This window comes from Puma concolor, chromosome A1 (assembly GCF_028749965.1).
Source record: "Puma concolor isolate L17-30 chromosome A1, mPumCon1.1.hap2, whole genome shotgun sequence".
NCBI lineage: Eukaryota > Metazoa > Chordata > Mammalia > Carnivora > Felidae > Puma > Puma concolor.
In genome coordinates this window covers 7,302,231-7,319,330 of record NC_141667.1, presented here as the reverse complement: position 1 = coordinate 7,319,330, position 17,100 = coordinate 7,302,231, and the positions used below count along the sequence as shown (strand labels likewise).

General features: G+C 43.5%; 1 protein-coding gene across 10 annotated transcripts in view; it reads left to right on the top strand.

Moving 5' to 3' along the window:
* Positions 1 to 17,100, top strand: part of SEMA5A (semaphorin 5A) — a 482,459-nt gene that overhangs the window by 219,096 nt on the left and 246,263 nt on the right. For all 10 annotated transcript variants that reach the window (XM_086675940.1, XM_086675881.1, XM_086675888.1 and 7 more), the window contains 2 exons: positions 246 to 345; positions 16,449 to 16,494. In XM_086675940.1, coding sequence (XP_086532066.1) covers positions 246 to 345; positions 16,449 to 16,494 — 146 coding nt within the window. The remainder of the gene's footprint in view (positions 1 to 245; positions 346 to 16,448; positions 16,495 to 17,100) is intronic.

Genomic DNA, 17,100 nt, shown 5'->3' with positions numbered 1-17,100 from the left:
AAATCACACCCAAGCGCTGATGCTCGCTCTTTATTGGGTGGCTGCCGTCTCTGTTTTACACAAGCTCGGTGTGGACCGTGTCACATTCTGATGGGAACCACCAGTGGCCCCTGAACGATCGCGTCAGGGGGCCCTCCAAGCTTCTCTGCAATGTCATGTTTGCTACCTGATGTGCACCTTTTGTGGTCCCCGGAGGAAAGATCATTCATTTTTATCTTTTTATTTATTTATTTTCTCCTGTTTAGAAATTGGCCCCTGGTTACGGGAGTTCAGAGCGAAGAATGCTGTGGATTTCTCGCAGTTAACATTTGACCCAGGACAGAAAGAACTTGTTGTAGGAGCAAGGTGAGAGATCTTACGTTTTGCCACCGCAGATAATTTTGGATTTCGTTTTCCATCTGTGCAGTTACACGTGAGCTTCTCTGCTGTAGCTCACGAGTGCTAAGTAACGCTTCTTCTAAGAAGGAAATACGGCATAAGGGGCTGTTGACTATGCTACTAATAATAAGATGATGACTGCTTTGCATGGCAGCATTTATTGGGTGCTCCCCGTGTGCCAGGAACTGTTCTCACATGAATTCATCTACTTTTTTTCCTGTGAAAGCTGAGAGGTAGGTATTGTCAACGTCCCTGTGTTAGAGATGAGGGGATTGAGTCTGGTCATATTTATGATGTCTAATAAAAGCTGGACCCAGATGTCAGACCCAGGCATTTTGACTCCAGAAACCATGTTCGTAACTTGTCGGTACATTCTTCAGTAAAATTCTGGAGTCGAGATTTGGATGTCCATTCCAATGTGACCTTGACTAGACCATTTTCTAGTCAATTGAGGATTCAAGGAAACCGTTACATTTCCCCTCTTCAGGTGCACAAACTCCTGGATCCAGGTCAATATTCGACGTTGCAGTCTGATGACGAGGCTACCAGAACACAATCAGAACAGATCTTTGAGTTGTTTCCCTCAAATTTACCGGTGCTTCTTTAGAGAACAGACAGAATCCTTCCATTCAAATAATTTATCCTGCCCACGTATCTTGAGGGTAATTTCTAAAACATACCTATACATACCTATCTCTTAGGAAAAATATTAACTTTGAAAAAAGAAGCCATTGGTAGATTTGGACTCTCTCTGGAACTCAAGGAAACCACTTTGGGCACTGGAGTGATGTATCAGATTTACTAGATTATAAAACATACCTTTCATAGCAACAGAGAGGATGTGCAGTTTCCATGTATACCTGAGTGAAGCTAAATCTGGTTTATACTCTAGATAAACACTGAACCGTTTCTAGAACCGTTCCTTTTGCTCTCAGATCTGAAGGCAACCTTGTGCACCACCCAGCCCTTGAAGACATTGAGATGTGTGGGCATAACTTTACATGGGGACACGGAGATTGGCTTAGTTCCTAGCACTGAACATGTCACCGGCATGCCTTTTGATATTTTTGAGCGGACAGTGAATACGGATTGGTTGGGCTTATTTGGTCTACTTTTAGTTCCTTCAGCACATTGGGAATCCATGGGGGACTTCAGATGCTGACTTCCATCAAGCGTATTCACTGGGAGCCTGGATCGTATGTCACAAGGGTTTTTAATTGGCTCTCTGGCCTCCAGGTTTTGTCCTCTTTCTTCATACCCTGGCCAACATCATCTTTTTAAAAGGCCCCCCTTCAGTAGTCCCCATTGGGTAAATGCTGGCACCTTGGGTGTTGCCCAACACACCCTCTGCCTTGTGGTCCCATATCCCTCATGGACTCCGCTCTTTTTCATTCTCTCGTGGTCCAGGCATGTGGAGTTATTTAAATTGCCCACAACTGTAAAATGTTCTCTTTCCTGCCCCGGGGAGTTGGTGACAAACTCCTTTGCTTTTCTGGAACATCAGCTACCCACCCACCCCAACTTTACTTGGTGAACTCAGATGCGTCGTGAGGAGATCTGGCTCCAGGGTCCTCTCCAGCCCCTGCGCTGCGTGGTCCTGTTAGCACACCTGTCATCTGCCTTCATTTCTTCCCTTACCACGTGACTTTTTGTCAGGTGTCACCCCCCCCCCCCCCCCCCCCCCGGCACACGACCAAATACTGACTTACCGGATGGTGGAGGATGTGCCTGTCTTCTCTTTCCTTCCCTAGAATGTGGCACAGTTTCTCCTTTGGCAGAAGCTCAAACACATGTGTGGATGGAACATATCTGCTCTGAGGATTTGGTTCATAAATGTCCTCCTCTGCATCCGGGAGGACCCTCCGGGGAAGATGGGTTGGGTTCAAAGCAGATTTATTCCAAGGACACAAGAGAGTGGCACAGCTAACCCTCGCCCTTAGCCAGAGGGGAAGGCGATGCCTGCCAGGCGGCACCAGGTACAAATACCTCCGTCGGTACTGCTGGGTCTCGGATGCTCCATTCGACCCTGAAGAACTTTGGCAAAGGAGACGGGGAAGAGTCTCCACTGTTTCTGGTGCCGCATGAGTGGGGTGGCACGGCACACGGGCACACGCATCGCAGGCGTTTGGCTTTTGGCCAATGACACGGGTTCTCCTCCTGGATGTGAGGAGCCACCGAGCAAATTGGCATTGGGAAGAGCTAGCTCGTGGTCCTGCCCTGGTGGGAGACAGCGCCTGGGAATCGTCCCCAGGGATGCCTGTCCCTAGAGGTATCCTTCCCAGGGTCCCTCAACGTCTGCTGTCATCTCCTGTCACCACATCCCAGCCCAGCCATGCCGGGATCAGACTAGCCACCGAGTCAACCTGGCGCACGGTACGTCGTGGTCACCAGGAGCAAAAGGACCAGTAGACTTCAGCACGTCCAAGTCCAGGAGGCACAGTTGAATTTGAATTTCAGATAAGCGACCCCAGGAACACGGGCTGTATTTTCCGTTCTAGAGCAGCACCCTGGGTGCCAGAGACATTCGATAAACAAGTCAAGAAAGAAGGAAAGACATAGAATGGACTTGCTCAGCTGCGTGATCTTGGAGCCAGCGTTAGAAATCTAATTTTCTCATGTTTAGAATCGATATAATCATTCCTACCCCTGTCAGCTGTTGCCAGGCTTAAGTAAAATAATCCATGAAAAGCGATTGTCACAGCACCAGGCACGCAGTAAGCATGCAGCGGGACGGTGACCGCGGAAGTCTCCGGGTTTCGGCATATGTGCGCGTGTGCGCTTCAGGCCGACATCGCTGAGCGAGGAGAATAGGAATTTTACTAGGAAACTTGGGTGGTGGGATTAGGCTCAGAAAGCTTGAGAGGGAGTGTGAGCCAGCTATACCACTTTAAAAATAACCCAGCCCTCAGCTTCCTGCTTGGGAGGGCTTGACAGAGCAAAAGAAGTTTAGAGAGCAGGTGCATATTTAGGACACTTGTAATGGTTTAAATATGAGTGGTGGAGGGGCGCCTGGGTGGCGCAGTCGGTTAAGCGTCCGACTTCAGCCAGGTCACGATCTCGCGGTCCGTGACTTCGAGCCCCGCGTCAGGCTCTGGGCTGATGGCTCAGAGCCTGGAGCCTGTTTCCGATTCTGTGTCTCCCTCTCTCTCTGCCCCTCCCCCGTTCATGCTCTGTCTCTCTCTGTCCCAAAAATAAATAAACATTGAAAAAAAAATTAAAAAAAAATAAATATGAGTGGTGGAAAAAAAAAATACAGTGATAGGCTTTCTGTTTTCTTAGAGTTAGCACTCAACGTTGTAAAGCCATTTACTGGCTGGTTTCACTTTATGTCAGTGATGCTTTATGTTCCTGAAATTGAATTCAGTTAAAGATTCTTTGTTGCTCATCACAAAAAGGAAGTTCATTGTGCTGCAAAGAGAAAACCTCTCTTTAAGCGGTTTGTGGTTATGTGGTGCCAGAAGGTGCCTGCATTCTTGAGTTCGTGGAACTTCTGGAAAGATCCCTGAATTTATTATTTCCAAGATGCACGTTATCTTTTATGCTATTTTGAAAGCATGGGCATTCGTATCCTGTTTTACCCAAGGCTCTTTAAAAATTAAAATAATATTTGTGTTTTCAAAGATGAGGCTGAGGCATTTGCATTTCAGAAGAGGTGGAAAATGCAGTTAAAGCATAAAGAAAGAAACACAATTTCAGAAATAATCACAGCTAAACTTTTCAATTATTGCCCCACGCTATTTGATTTCTATTTCCTTATACGATTGGGGTAATATTTTATGAATGGTTTATATACATCTTTGTCTAAAAACCTACAAAAAGCCATTCTCATGATATTTTATATATAAGAAGAAAAACTCCAAAGTGAGGAAATATGTCCTGGTGTAGATTTTGTATAGATAAAGTAAAAAATATTGGTACTTTATTGGTACTAGTAACAGTTCACAAAGTTGATACAAGTGTAAGTTTTGTGGCAGATAGGATTGTAAAACTAGATGTAAGAAGATGATTATACTTTTATTCTCCAAATCAATCTGTCTGTCTTTAGTGTTTCGGGTTCACTGGAAGGACTACAGGTGATTCTGTGCTAAATTCAAATGTTATTCCCAATGGCAGCTAACTTGGTTCGCATACAATGCAGTGTTCGATTATGAACAGATAATAATCAGGCTGCAAATTAGCCATATTCTTATGAAGCATAAAGCCATAGAATCATAACGGAAAGAGTCTCTCACCAAAGAGAATGTGAGTTTCCTTCCATTCTTTTTGTGTGTTTCTTGGTCTTTCAGTGGATGTCTGATCACCTTACTGTTCTCTAACCAGCTTCAGTGTAATAGAAGTATATAAATTGAAAGGCAGAGTCTATAACCTATGATGTTTTAGTAAAAACACTCACCCGTAAAATTTCACATGAGCGCCTTTGAGTGAGGGAGGCCCAGCCCTCTGCTGGTGATGAAGGTGGTGGGACTGAAGCCCATAGACTCAACGCTTGGGTCAGGTAGCAATCAAATTTGATGACAAATACAACAATTCATGACCTTGGAAATTTCAAATTTTTCTTTCTGTTTTCTTAGAGTTAGCACTCAGCATTGTAAAGCCATTTGCTGGGTGGTTTCACTTTTAATTTTAATTTTATTTCTATTGAATATTTAAATTTAAATTTAAATTTTATTTTAATAAAATAATTTTAATTCTATTGAAGTTACATTACAAAATGGGAACGTTATGGAGATATCAAGAGGAAGGGTAAATGGGAATGCACGAGCCTTCTTGCCCCGGACTTGGGGACCAGCCCCGAGTCTTGCGCTTTGCACGGAGCCCTTTGCTTTGCAATTACAGTCAGTGAACTGTCTCCACAGAGGGGAAGATATTTCCGTATGCGTGTTTCTATAACGGGTACTATAGATTTCTAATCAGCATGTTTATTACCGAAAACAAAAACTAAAACTAAGACCTTCGGGCTTCCAAGGCATAGCTTGACCTTCATTCATCACAGGCACAAAAACTAGTCTTGAAAAATCCTAGTGTGTTATTTTCAAGCATTGTTTTGCCCCTGGTTTGAATCTGCAAAAATAAAGATAAAAAGGAAAGATGAACTTGCTTTTGTTATGGTGGCGCGGAATTTGCTTTAAGTATTCAAAGCATATGTTCCCATAAGATCACAATTGAATGCACGGGCAGACTTCTATTTAATTAGAAGAAGTTCCTCCTTTCAAAATGATTTTGTCGCTGGATCTGAACAAAGAGCTGCATTTTAGATTCACATAAAATCATTTTTTTTTAAATTGAACCAATGTTATTCACTCTTTTTTTTTTTTTTGGTGGTGGTTATTCATCATTGCTATTTTTATTTTAAAGTTTTACCTTAGAATTAATCTCTTGGAAGCAATGTATGATTAAAAGGAAAAATGGAGATTTTTTATAAGATGGGCAATTCTGCTTCCAGTAGCCACAACTTCTGTTTTCCAAAGGATACATTGTAGTCAAGTATACACAATTGAAGGTAACTTCTGTGAGTGGAATCAAGTCAGCAGTTAGGAGTGAATCCAAAAGCAATAGACCCCCGTAGTGCAAAGAATCCCAGGGTAGCAATGATGTTTACATTGTATTTATATTAATTATGATTTAGGAAAAATAGCAGGTGATAAAAAAAAAAAAAAGGATGGTGCTTTTCATTCCTGCTCGTGGTCTGGAATTTTTTATTCAGCTGTTAGTTTATCATTTAAATATTTTCTCTTCTCTATCATTTTCCTTCTCAGTGTTGGCACTCGATTTATAGATGTGCGTTTCTCTTAGGATTCTCTTTGCCTATCTTCCTCCTTCTCATACCTATTAATCTTCCAATAGGGTCCATTTGGTTAATTAACCTGATCTGTGTTAAAAAGTCCCACTCCTTTTCTGCTGGCTTTGTTACCTTTTGTCCAGTATTTGCCAGACATCAGCGTACCTAAGTACCCCGGGGGCGGGGGTGTGTTCATTCAAAGTGAAGTTTCCTCTGTCCCCTGTTCCCAGCTCTGCTGATTCAGTGAGTTGGAAAGGGTCCAGGAGTGTGAGCTTTTAACAAACAGGTGGTCTACAGAAACTCTTGGGGGAAAGACTTCTGCACACTGTGTTCCTTTTGCTGTTGTAAAAAACAGAATAATCTCTACACTTTCCTTCTCTGCTGGAACTGGTGAGCAGATAAGTCTAGCGGCATAGTTATTTATTTAGTTATAAAGTCCTTTTTTTCCCAAAATGCATGAATGAGTCAACAAAGCAGTGTAATAAAAATTAATCAGCCTCTTTACTTTGGGTGTATAGGTGTGCTATACGGTGTTGGAGCATTGAGAGCTTTGCTCCCAGCCAGTCCCACATAGGGTCCATCAGAGTTTATTAGTTCACTTAGTTACCTTTCATGACTCTTCATTCATCAAATATTTATGGAACCTACTTTATGCCAGGAAGTATCTAAGGCACTGGGGAAACAAAGACGAAGCCTAGTCTCTACCTGACGAAGACTTCGTAGCCTGGCACAAACCTAGTGCCCGGTTGGCAAGCTGAGGCTCTGTCGTTGGTCTCCTGTTTTTGTAAATAAAGTTTTCCTGGGGCACAGCCACACCATTCAGTTGCATATTTCCTAGGGCTGCTTTTGAACTTTACCTACAGAGATGAGTTGTATCAACTGAGACCATCCATGAAGGCAAAGCATTTGCTGTCTGGCCCTTAAAGACCAGTTTGCTGACTCTTGACCTAACAGTTGTGGGGGGAACACAAGCAATTAAATTCTCCCAGGGAAGCCTGGGTAAAGGGCTGTAGAAACCCTAAGAAAAAAGAAACATGACGGTTTTGGGGGGTGAACATGGTGCATGGAGAAGGTGCTTTTTCAAGTGAGCCTTGGAGACGCATTACGAGTCTGGCAGATGGAAGAGTCTTCTTGCCAGAAAGACCATACCTCGGGGAAAGTCCGAGATCCCGATGAGGCTGAGAAGAGTTAAGCTTGACTGGACCAGTTGGTGACCAGTTGGCTGAGGGGGGGAGTTATTGCAGGTGAAGCAGGAGCTTTAGGTAGGGTCAGATTGTGGAACAGAGTGGACTTAATCTTCCAGACCAGTGATTCCAAATCTGGCTGTCATGAGAGTTGCCTAAGAGGCCTCACAAGAGCACAGATGCCCAGGCCTCTCCAGCTCATCAGCGTTAGACTTTATGGAAGTAACGTTGGAATCTTTGCTTTAATCAAGTTTCTGATGATCTCCTGGCCTGGCAAATTTGAGAGCTTCTGCTAAAGGCATTAGGAGCTTGGGAGATTTTTCAGTCTGCCTATTTATATGCTCAGATTTGCATTGAAGAAGATATTTCTTCCATATTGTGTGCAGAGTCTGCTCGATTTTGAACAATTTGGAGATAGGAACAGCACTTGGCTGTGGATCAGGTGACAGTAGAAAGAACTTACACTTAGGCAGTGATGGTGGAAATGGGGAGGAGAGATTTGAGACCTATTTCAGAGCTGAGTTTGACAGTGATTGATGGTGACCCCAGTTGGAAAGGTAGAGGGCAAGAGTCAAAGGGGAGATTTGGAGCAAGACTCGGGAGCGTGGCTTGCCGTGATGGCCGTAGCTAGCCCTGAGCATGTGGGGACTGAGCTGCAATTCTTTGATTATTTGAAGATCCATGAAAACAAAACTGAAACAAACACAAAACGGCTCGGCTTTTGCTAACTCTGAAGCTAACCCAGAAAAAGAATTGTATATGGAGATCACTTGAGGAGTGGACATTCCTAAGGAAACAGGGTTAAAGGAATCCTACGATAGGTCACTTGGTATTTTTTCAAATGAAATATGATCTCTATTAACTGAAAAATAGGAGGGAACAAGTCAAGTACCCAGCGGACCCACAAAAGCAGAAGTTGTGAGTTAAATCTGGAGCAGCAAAAGTCATGGTCTGTAATCCTCAAAGCAAGTAATATTTAGAGCACAGTAAAATTTAAATTATCGGTGTGATTATTAACAATATTGACTAATAACTATGACCCTAGATGTGCTTATGGGAAAAGGTTTTTCTGGTTTTATATCGCTGCAGTTTGCTAACAGCGTTGGTCTTAATCACTGTACCCCATTCAGAATTCATCTTTGTGATTTTATTTTACTTGCAAAAAACAAGAAGCTCTCCATCTATTTCTGTGCCTTTCAATCTTGGTGTCTAAACATACAAGAGTGCTATTAAAATGATTTATTCCTGGTTCTGATGTGTTCTTTTGGAACATTTTTAATAACCAAGACTTTCGAAAGGTTTGAAATAACTTTTTGGGGATAAGGAATGGGATAATAGAAGCCAATACAATTTTGGGGGAGTTTGTACTGGACACATATGGTAATACCAACAATAATAAAATCAAAATTATCTTAAAATTTTCATAGCCCAAAGTACATATAGTCATGATTTTAGAGGAGGGTAGCAAAGATTTTGACTGAAGAGGTAGCTTATAAGCATGACTGTATTATTCACAAACTATGATCTAAATGTGATCCAACTAAATAGTTGTTATCTATTTGCAATAGTTTGGTAATTCAAAAAATTAATTAAATGCCCCAAAACTTGTGGATAAAACATATGAAAGAGATATGGTTGGAATGGTTATAACCGCAGAAAAAACAAAGGCTCCTGGAATCCGTTTGGAGTCAACCAGCATCATGAAAATCTCTGGAACAGCAATTACAGAATTGGTTCCAGGATGAAATTAAATCTTCAGATGCTTTGACGTTACTGATATGATTGATACATTAAATACTGACATTCAGATCATTAAAATAATTTTTTATAGAAACATCTTGTGCCTTAAAGGATACAGGTGTTACTTTTCCTTAGTTTCAAAATCAGAAACTTACATTTTAATAGTCAAATCTGTCAGTGCAGTGGAAAATGTGGGTGTGATGGAGGGCGTGGCTATTTCAAGCTCTGCGCAGTCGCCTATTGATGACGGGGAAGTCCTGCAGCAAAGAGAAATCGGGTAGGAAGAAGCTGACCCAGGTACAGGTGAGACTGGCCTTTCAGTTGACGTCAGCTCTCAGATTTACTCACATGGTGATAGCTGCTCCACAGCGTGTGTTTTGTGTTCATATGGTTTCATGATCGACCACGGTCTGAACTTCTGTTAAACAGAAAGAGAAGTCACTACCCCCATTGTTCAAAACACATTTGATAGATTAGCTTGCTGTTCTGTCTCCATTTTCTTTTCGTGCCAAATGCGTATCTGTCTGTCTTAATTATTTGGCCTTCTCCTCCTCCATTATGAGCAAGCCTCTAACTTCCATGTTCAATAAGAACCTGGAGTTTTCCTCTTTGATTTTATAGCTATATTCATCAGAGACCAATTGAGTTATTCTAAGAGAATGTCATTTTAAAACACCTGTGTCTTTCATAATTAATGGAGGTCAGAGTTAAGTTTTATAGTGTCTCTAGATAAAATGAGTCATTTAGTTAATATGCTCATGATGGCTCAACCTTTTCTTTAATGCTGGCTGAATTTTATTACTTTACATGAAGACACAAATGAACTTCGTCTATTACGGCCCGCACTGCTCCCTCAGAGGATATGTTGTTGTGCTTAGTGATTTGTTGCTAATAGGCCACTGGGGGATATGATAGGACGCGGGAATGGGTTATGCAATCCTACAATCAATAAGAAATCAACTCCAGTGAGGAGGGAGAAAACGCGTTCAGATGTCTAGTGGGGAAACTGTCAAGTTGTGTCTGCCAAATTTAATGGCTTTGTGATTTGAATTATTCAGTCTGTTGGATCTATGTATCCCTCATACATTATTACTCCTCAAAGTAATACGGTTATTACATGTGAATGAGCAATGTCAAATTTTATTCCAAGACATTTGAAAAAAAAAAAAAAAAAAAGGAGATCCATACCAAGGGAAGAAAAACGCATACTTTCATTTACTATCATCGTAAAACTGAACCTTTCCAGCGTGGTAAACTCTTGCTTGGTACTTCTGGAATGGGGGGGGGGGGATGGAAATACAGACTAGTTCTCCTAAGCTGTACAACTGATGCATTCTAAAAAATTCTAATCCCTTAACCTGTTGCACCACTGCCTTTGTCCCTGTAGAATGGTGATATTCCTTATTACTACCTATTTACATCTCCCAGGGTGTTATGATGATGAATGAAACCACTTAAATGCTTTGGGTTGCTCAGAGCTTTGCCCTCCTAGAGAAACTGACCCGATATGAAACATTTGGTTAGCATTCCCTGTTGGCTGGATGCCAGAATCATTACCCCTTCATGTTGGAAAGGTTGGTAGCCTTTCTCGTGAACCTCACATATATTGTTTTCCCTCCTCGGTGTGCTCACGAGTGCAAGATAAAGTGGTTGCCCCTTCTGGAATGCCCCGGAGAACAGCCACTTACAGAGGACCATAGATCTTGCTTTAGTGTGTGAGTGGCCCAACATCTGGGAATATCAATTTTTTATTCCCTTTAGAAGATTTTCTTTCTTTTTGTAATCTTTAGCTTCGTAGGTCGCTGACCCAAACTGTGATGGATCAAGCTGTCTTGGGAGATTTCGGGTCCCTCTTGTTGCTAGCTGTGTTGGAATTTGTCCAGTAGCAAAAATGGACTTCAAGCTATACTTGGAACCGAATAGTTTGAGGAAAGGCATTTGAGAATAGTAGAATCCACACTGTGTTTTGTCAGATTCTCAAGTTCCAGGGAGGTGATTGGGGAATTCCACAAATGTTTCATTTATATTTCATTTCTTAAAAACATTTTTAAAATCGTTGAAAATCATGATAGAGAAAGTGAATACTGAGATGTGTCATATTATATATTTCTAATATGGAAAGGTCCAAGAAGGCATTAAGTTGCCTACCTGGATTTTGTGTAGATCACAATCATTCAACAAATATTTGTAAGCCCTTACCAATTCTTTGTCTCCGAAATCAAACAAAAAGTAACAACAAAAATGTAACCGACCAACCGCCACAAAGGTTGTACAAGGTTATCAATACATATTTCCCGTAATTCTAGTTTCAAAAATTTTAAGTCACTTTAATCAACTATGATGAACAAATATTATGTGTGAGTACTTTGTTGGATGAATTTTCATTAATGAAGAACTATCCTTCCTCTTTTACATGCTGAGTTTTTATTTAAAATTATTTTGCAATATGGTACTTGGTTGCAAAAAAATAAAAAACACTCAAAAAAGTATTTCTCAGGAATTTGTTGAAATACGTCAGGGCGACAAGTCTTTTATTCGATTGGTCACAAATTCATTCAACTCCCTTGGCCATTTCATATCTGAAAAGGGTTACAGTCTTTTAGGGATTTGTGTTACTTAAAAATACTGACAGATGGTATAGTTTAGCTCTCTCATGTTATAAATGAAGAAACATGGGCACTCTTAAGTATGGGCAGGGGTGCCTGGGTGGCTCAGTCGGTTAAGCATCCAACTTCAGCTCAGGTCACGATCTCATGGCTCGTGGGTTTGAGCCCCGCATCGGGCTCTGGGCTGACAGCTCAGAGCCTGGAGCCTGCTTCGGATGCTGTGTCTCCCTCCCTCTCTGCCCCTCTCCTACTCATGCTCTGTCTCTCAAAAATGAATAAACATTAAAAAAGTTAAAAAAAAAAAAAGTATGGGCAGGCAGTTTCAGGAAAAAAACTGTGAGAAATAAGGAGGGAGAAAGGAGACACCATTTAATGAGCCAGACCAGTAGGGTTGACATGTTCGCTTAATGGGGAGACATATGTCACAGTCAGAAATGAGTCCCAGAGGTGAGAATCAATTACCTAGAATCAAAAGACAGCCATTAGTAGTGTTAAGACCAGAATGGTCTCAAAATGATACGTAAATGTGCCTGCGAATGAACAATGAAGACATAAAATAGTTGTACTCTAAGAACTATTACTGTGTGTTTCTGTGTATGTGCGTGTGTTGGGGGGGTGTGCCCATGAAACTCGGAAAGTGACATGGGATGACTGACTGGTGAAGCTGTGTGGCACAGGGGCCAAGGGACAGCATGGTCTGAGAGGTTCTGATTCTAATGTTGGGACTTTATCTGATCCTAATAGTCTTGAATAAATCACCCTGCGCCTCTTTATTTGCAGAAGTTTCCTCATGGACAGATTGAAGGTAGATACACTCTAAGGATGGCTCAGCTTTAGAATTCTTGGATCCTCTGTTCTTTGGGGTTTTTTTAGGTTAAAAAAAAAAAAACAGAGGATGGTTTTAAAAATCACCAGTTTGCATCTTGTAACCTAGAACATACCAAAGGAAACGTTTCAGTCTCCTTTGATTCTTCTCTTCCCTGGGGTGCTGGCATGGGTAGCCTGAGCACTGTGGCTCTTTCTCTGTCCCCTTCCTCTCTGTTCACCTGTTGAATGTCTCCAGCACCCTGATTTATCGCTGATGAAATGGTTGTGAGGGCACCACAGCTCTCAGGTATTCAGGGGAGTAAAAGTACAGGGTTGAAATTCACTAGCAATGGTGGGGCGGGGAGGGGCACCTTTGTGTACTGGGACGTGCCAGGCAGAAAAAGGATCCTCAGCAGAGTTAAGTTTTTGCTTGGGGAGATGTGGCCCGAGAACGTGGCATGTTTCTTATCATAAGTCCGTGTCTTCCTGTCTTGGTCTGTTGGGGCCACTAGAACAGAACTCTACAGACTTGGGTGGCTTATAAACAGCAGAGATTTATATCTCCTGGTTCTAGAGGATGGAAGTCCAAGGTCAGGGAGCATGGCTGGGTTCTGGGTTACAGATTGGCCACTGTCTCCCTGTGCCCTCACATGGTCGAAGAGGTGAAGCATTTCTGGAGCTTCTTGTACGAGGGCGGCCATCCTCATGACCTAATCACCTCCCCAAAGCTTTGCCTCCTAACACCATCCCCTTTGGGGGTTAGGGTTTCAACATAAGAATTTGGGGGAGATCCAAACATTCATGCTATAACCCTTCCCTCGTGGACAGCACCTGAAAAGGGCACTGAGGGGTTTCCGAGAATATTCTCTGTATGTCCTCCGACCCAAAATGGAGGACTTTGAACTTTTCTCTCCAGTTGTCCTGCCCGGAGCTCTACGGAGCATGTGGACACCACCATCTTCTTTCCTCAGTGGTGTGAAGGCACTTCCAGCTCGTTGTGTATGAGAAGTGCCTTTCTAGAAAGTTCCCAGATTTAGATGTGGGTGTGTATGTGTGTGTGGGTGGGTGAGAGAGAGAGAGAGAGAGAAAGATGGGGGTGGGTTTATGAGAGGCTTGAGAGAGAGGTGGCCTTTCAGCCTCATCAGACCCCTTAGGTAATTAATTGACTAAAAATATGAACAATTTCTTTTACTGGAAATATTTACAGAAAAAGTCTTTCTTAAAAGAGCTAGTGAGTGGAAAAATGTGGTGACTGGGTCCCAGAACCACGACGCTATAAATCTGAAAACCCAATAGTGCTGTACTGTCCCTGCAGACAATGCCCCCACGCACCTGAACGCACAGTCAGGCTGGCTTCCGCCGGAAACCGGAAATGGCTGGAGAGCGGCTCTCGTTCCTTTCCTGTGCAATGGGGAATCTGCTGAGAATTGCAATGGGTCTGGAAATTTCAGTATTTTCCATAAACTGTCTGCGTGTGGCCACGATTGATCGACTGCTTGCAATGGATCAGGAGCCATCCTCAGTGCTTTCCTTGGAGGTAACCCTCGCTACAGCCGCAGGGCATAGGTAGGAGTATGGGCCCCATTTTACAGATGAGAGCACCCAGGCATGGGGTGCTTAAGCTTCCCTCACAAGGTTGTGTCCTGGCACAGCTTTGGCTTTCGCACAAGTATCCTTCTGGCTCCCGTGGTCACTGCGCGGTGATGGCCGGCAGCATCCTGCAGGCAGGAAGCCAATTAGGAGCCGGGGGTGAGGGTAGGGAGCCACCGTGCCCATGAAGGCGATGAGTGGCCAGTAATTGCTGGTGGTGCCACTTGTAAGCCTCTCATCTGGAAAACTGATCTGTGCGTGTGTCTAGATTGCTAACTTCCCTGGGAGGAGTCACGCCGGCCTCTGTGTCACATCGGGTGAAGGATGGCAAATCTTCAAATGCTAGCAGCCTCCAGTGGTGTTTCCTCGGCAGCTCAACTGCCCTCTTCTGCGCGCGCTGGGCTCCCGTTCCTCCCCCTGCAGGGAGATGTTTCTGGTGGAAACCTGGCCTCCGCATGCTGCCCGACTAAATAAAAATAGACCTGTTGTCGCACTGCCTTGTCAAAGTCATCCTTAATCTGGGTCTGCGCGGAGGGCTCTGATCCATCTGCCATAAAAGAGAGGGCAAGTGTTCCCCAAATGGCCTTGTGGCGGAGGTGGCCTGGGCCACGCAGTGTTTTCTGGGAGCTTCTCTGGCATTATTTCATAGGTTAAATTGGATGTTGGAAAGGGTGTGGTGAAGAGGCCACTTAAGTGGTTTGGAGGAGGCAACTTCCACGCCGTGCAAGATGGCGGTGGCGCCGTGCAAGATGGCGGTGGCGCCGTGCAAGATGGCGGTGGGGGGCAGACTCTAAGACGGCAGAGTGACCAAGGGGCGATGCCGGGGACGCGGAGACAGCTCTACCAGTGAGCTCATCCTTTTGCTTGTTCCAAACGGTGTGCACGCACAGGCTACTAGCCCTCAGCCTCTCTATTGGCTTTGTCTTCCCATGTCTGGCCGCTCAGTAGGGATGCTTCTTGGTCCTCTCAAGGTCATGCCCATTGTCCTGCCTTGGCCGTCACTTGCCACTTCCACTAGGACAGCATGTGTCCACTTCAGACATCTACCCATCTCTCCAAATAGTGAAAATAATCTACTTGAGTTTCTTGCTGGTGTTGAGAAACCTGTTAATCTCTTAGTTCCATGGAAATAACCTTGGTCGGGCCAGCCCGTTATGTAAAATGATAGCTTCTTTTTTAAATTATATATATATATACATATATATATATATATATATATATATATATATATATATATATATAAAAATAAAGAGAGAGTGAGAGCAGGGGAGAGGGGAAGAGGAGAGAGAAGGAGATCTTAAGCAGGCACCATGCTCAGCATCGAGCCAGACATGGGGCTCCATCCCAGGACCCTGGGATCATGACTTGAGCTGAAATCAAGTCAGAGGCTCAACGGACCGAGCCACTCAGGCTCCCCAAAACAATAGCTTCTTAGAGACCCGTCCTGCACTCGTGCCTTCGTAGGGTCTGTCTGTTGGGTGCCAGGTCTCCTGCCATTACTGTTTACACCGGGGCTAACTTTCTCCTCCATAGTCCCTGGAGCGTGGCTCTCCCTGCACCAGCTCCTCATTAAGGGGGCATTCATGATTTGAGTCAGAGGCCAAAGCAACTCGCAGGAGGAGGCCAATTTGTTTCTAAACCTACAGCAGTAGAGTCCAAAGCCTAAAGTGGCTGATGTTTGTGTTCTGCCCCCCCGCTGTGCTGATCGCCACCGCATATTTCATTGTTCTTCCCCTTCATTGTCAGGACAGATCCTTTCCTTTTCTCTGATTTCTTGCCTCACACTTGGGCAGCCAGAGGGGACTCTTTCACACCCTTGATTGTGGACCGACGAGTTGATGCTTCTAAACTTGTACACACCAAATGCATCCAGCAAGACAGAACACTGTAATACTCAGACTGTGGTTGAATTCCAAAGCAGGATGTGTTGTAACTATAAATCATGGTGAATGTAGGTGATCCATAAGAATGAAGACTCATAGAATGGGTTTGTATTCTCTTACTTAAACTCAATTTCAGAATCGACTGCCTGTGTCCTTTGGTCCATTCCACATGGATCAAGAGAGTCCATTAATAACTGAGATTCAGTGTAGTCACACACACACACACACACACACACACACACACACACACACACATGCACCTTATTCCTTAACTCTCTTGCCAATCTCAAATGTGCCAATCTCAAACCTGCTGACATACTGAATGCCTCTCTGAATTCTGAGGTGTGAGGACAACTGTGCTACATGCATTCTTGGAAAGCCCCAAATCATTGCTTTGTTTTGCCTTGTTCTCATAATTTTGATGACCTGTAATATTTTGAATCTATTAAAATTAAAACTCCTCTCCTTTTGTGTTTTGTAGAAACTACCTCTTCAGGTTACAGCTTGAGGATTTGTCTCTGATCCAGGTAGGTGCGATTTATCTTTCTCAAGCTTTCATTTTCCATCCCAATGAGCTTACCGTTTGAGAGAATGAAGACAGATGTGTGTAAAGGTATTAATCATGCCAGAGCAGAGATTCGCTTCCTCAGCGAGTCAGGCTGCCAGACCCTATCTGATATGAGTCGTCACCTGCCTTAATTCCCGATTGGCCCTTTTTTCCTACTGTGCATCCTCCCTTCCTATCATGGGCATCGTCCTGATTTAGTCTTCACCACATGATAGACAATTCAGAGGACATCCCCTCAATGTCTGGGAGAGCCCTTACCCACTCCACCCCCACCCCCAGTTAGAATGGCCATTGATTATTTATTTTGCTGCATTCAGCCATCATAGTTTTGGAAAAGTCAGTTCCCTTAGGAAAACATCTTTGTTTCCTCTTTACCTTTTATAATTAAATAAATATGAGTATATATAGAAAAGAGTAAGTGGAGATAGATACAAATGCACTTTACGTGCTTCTGTTTTTACAGTTTGAAGAAGGACACAGATCCTTCTGCCTGAGTAGAGTATTTATTTTAGAGGCAGATGTGAATCACGAAGGCCCACTGTTGCCCTCCAGGCTTTTAGAAGGG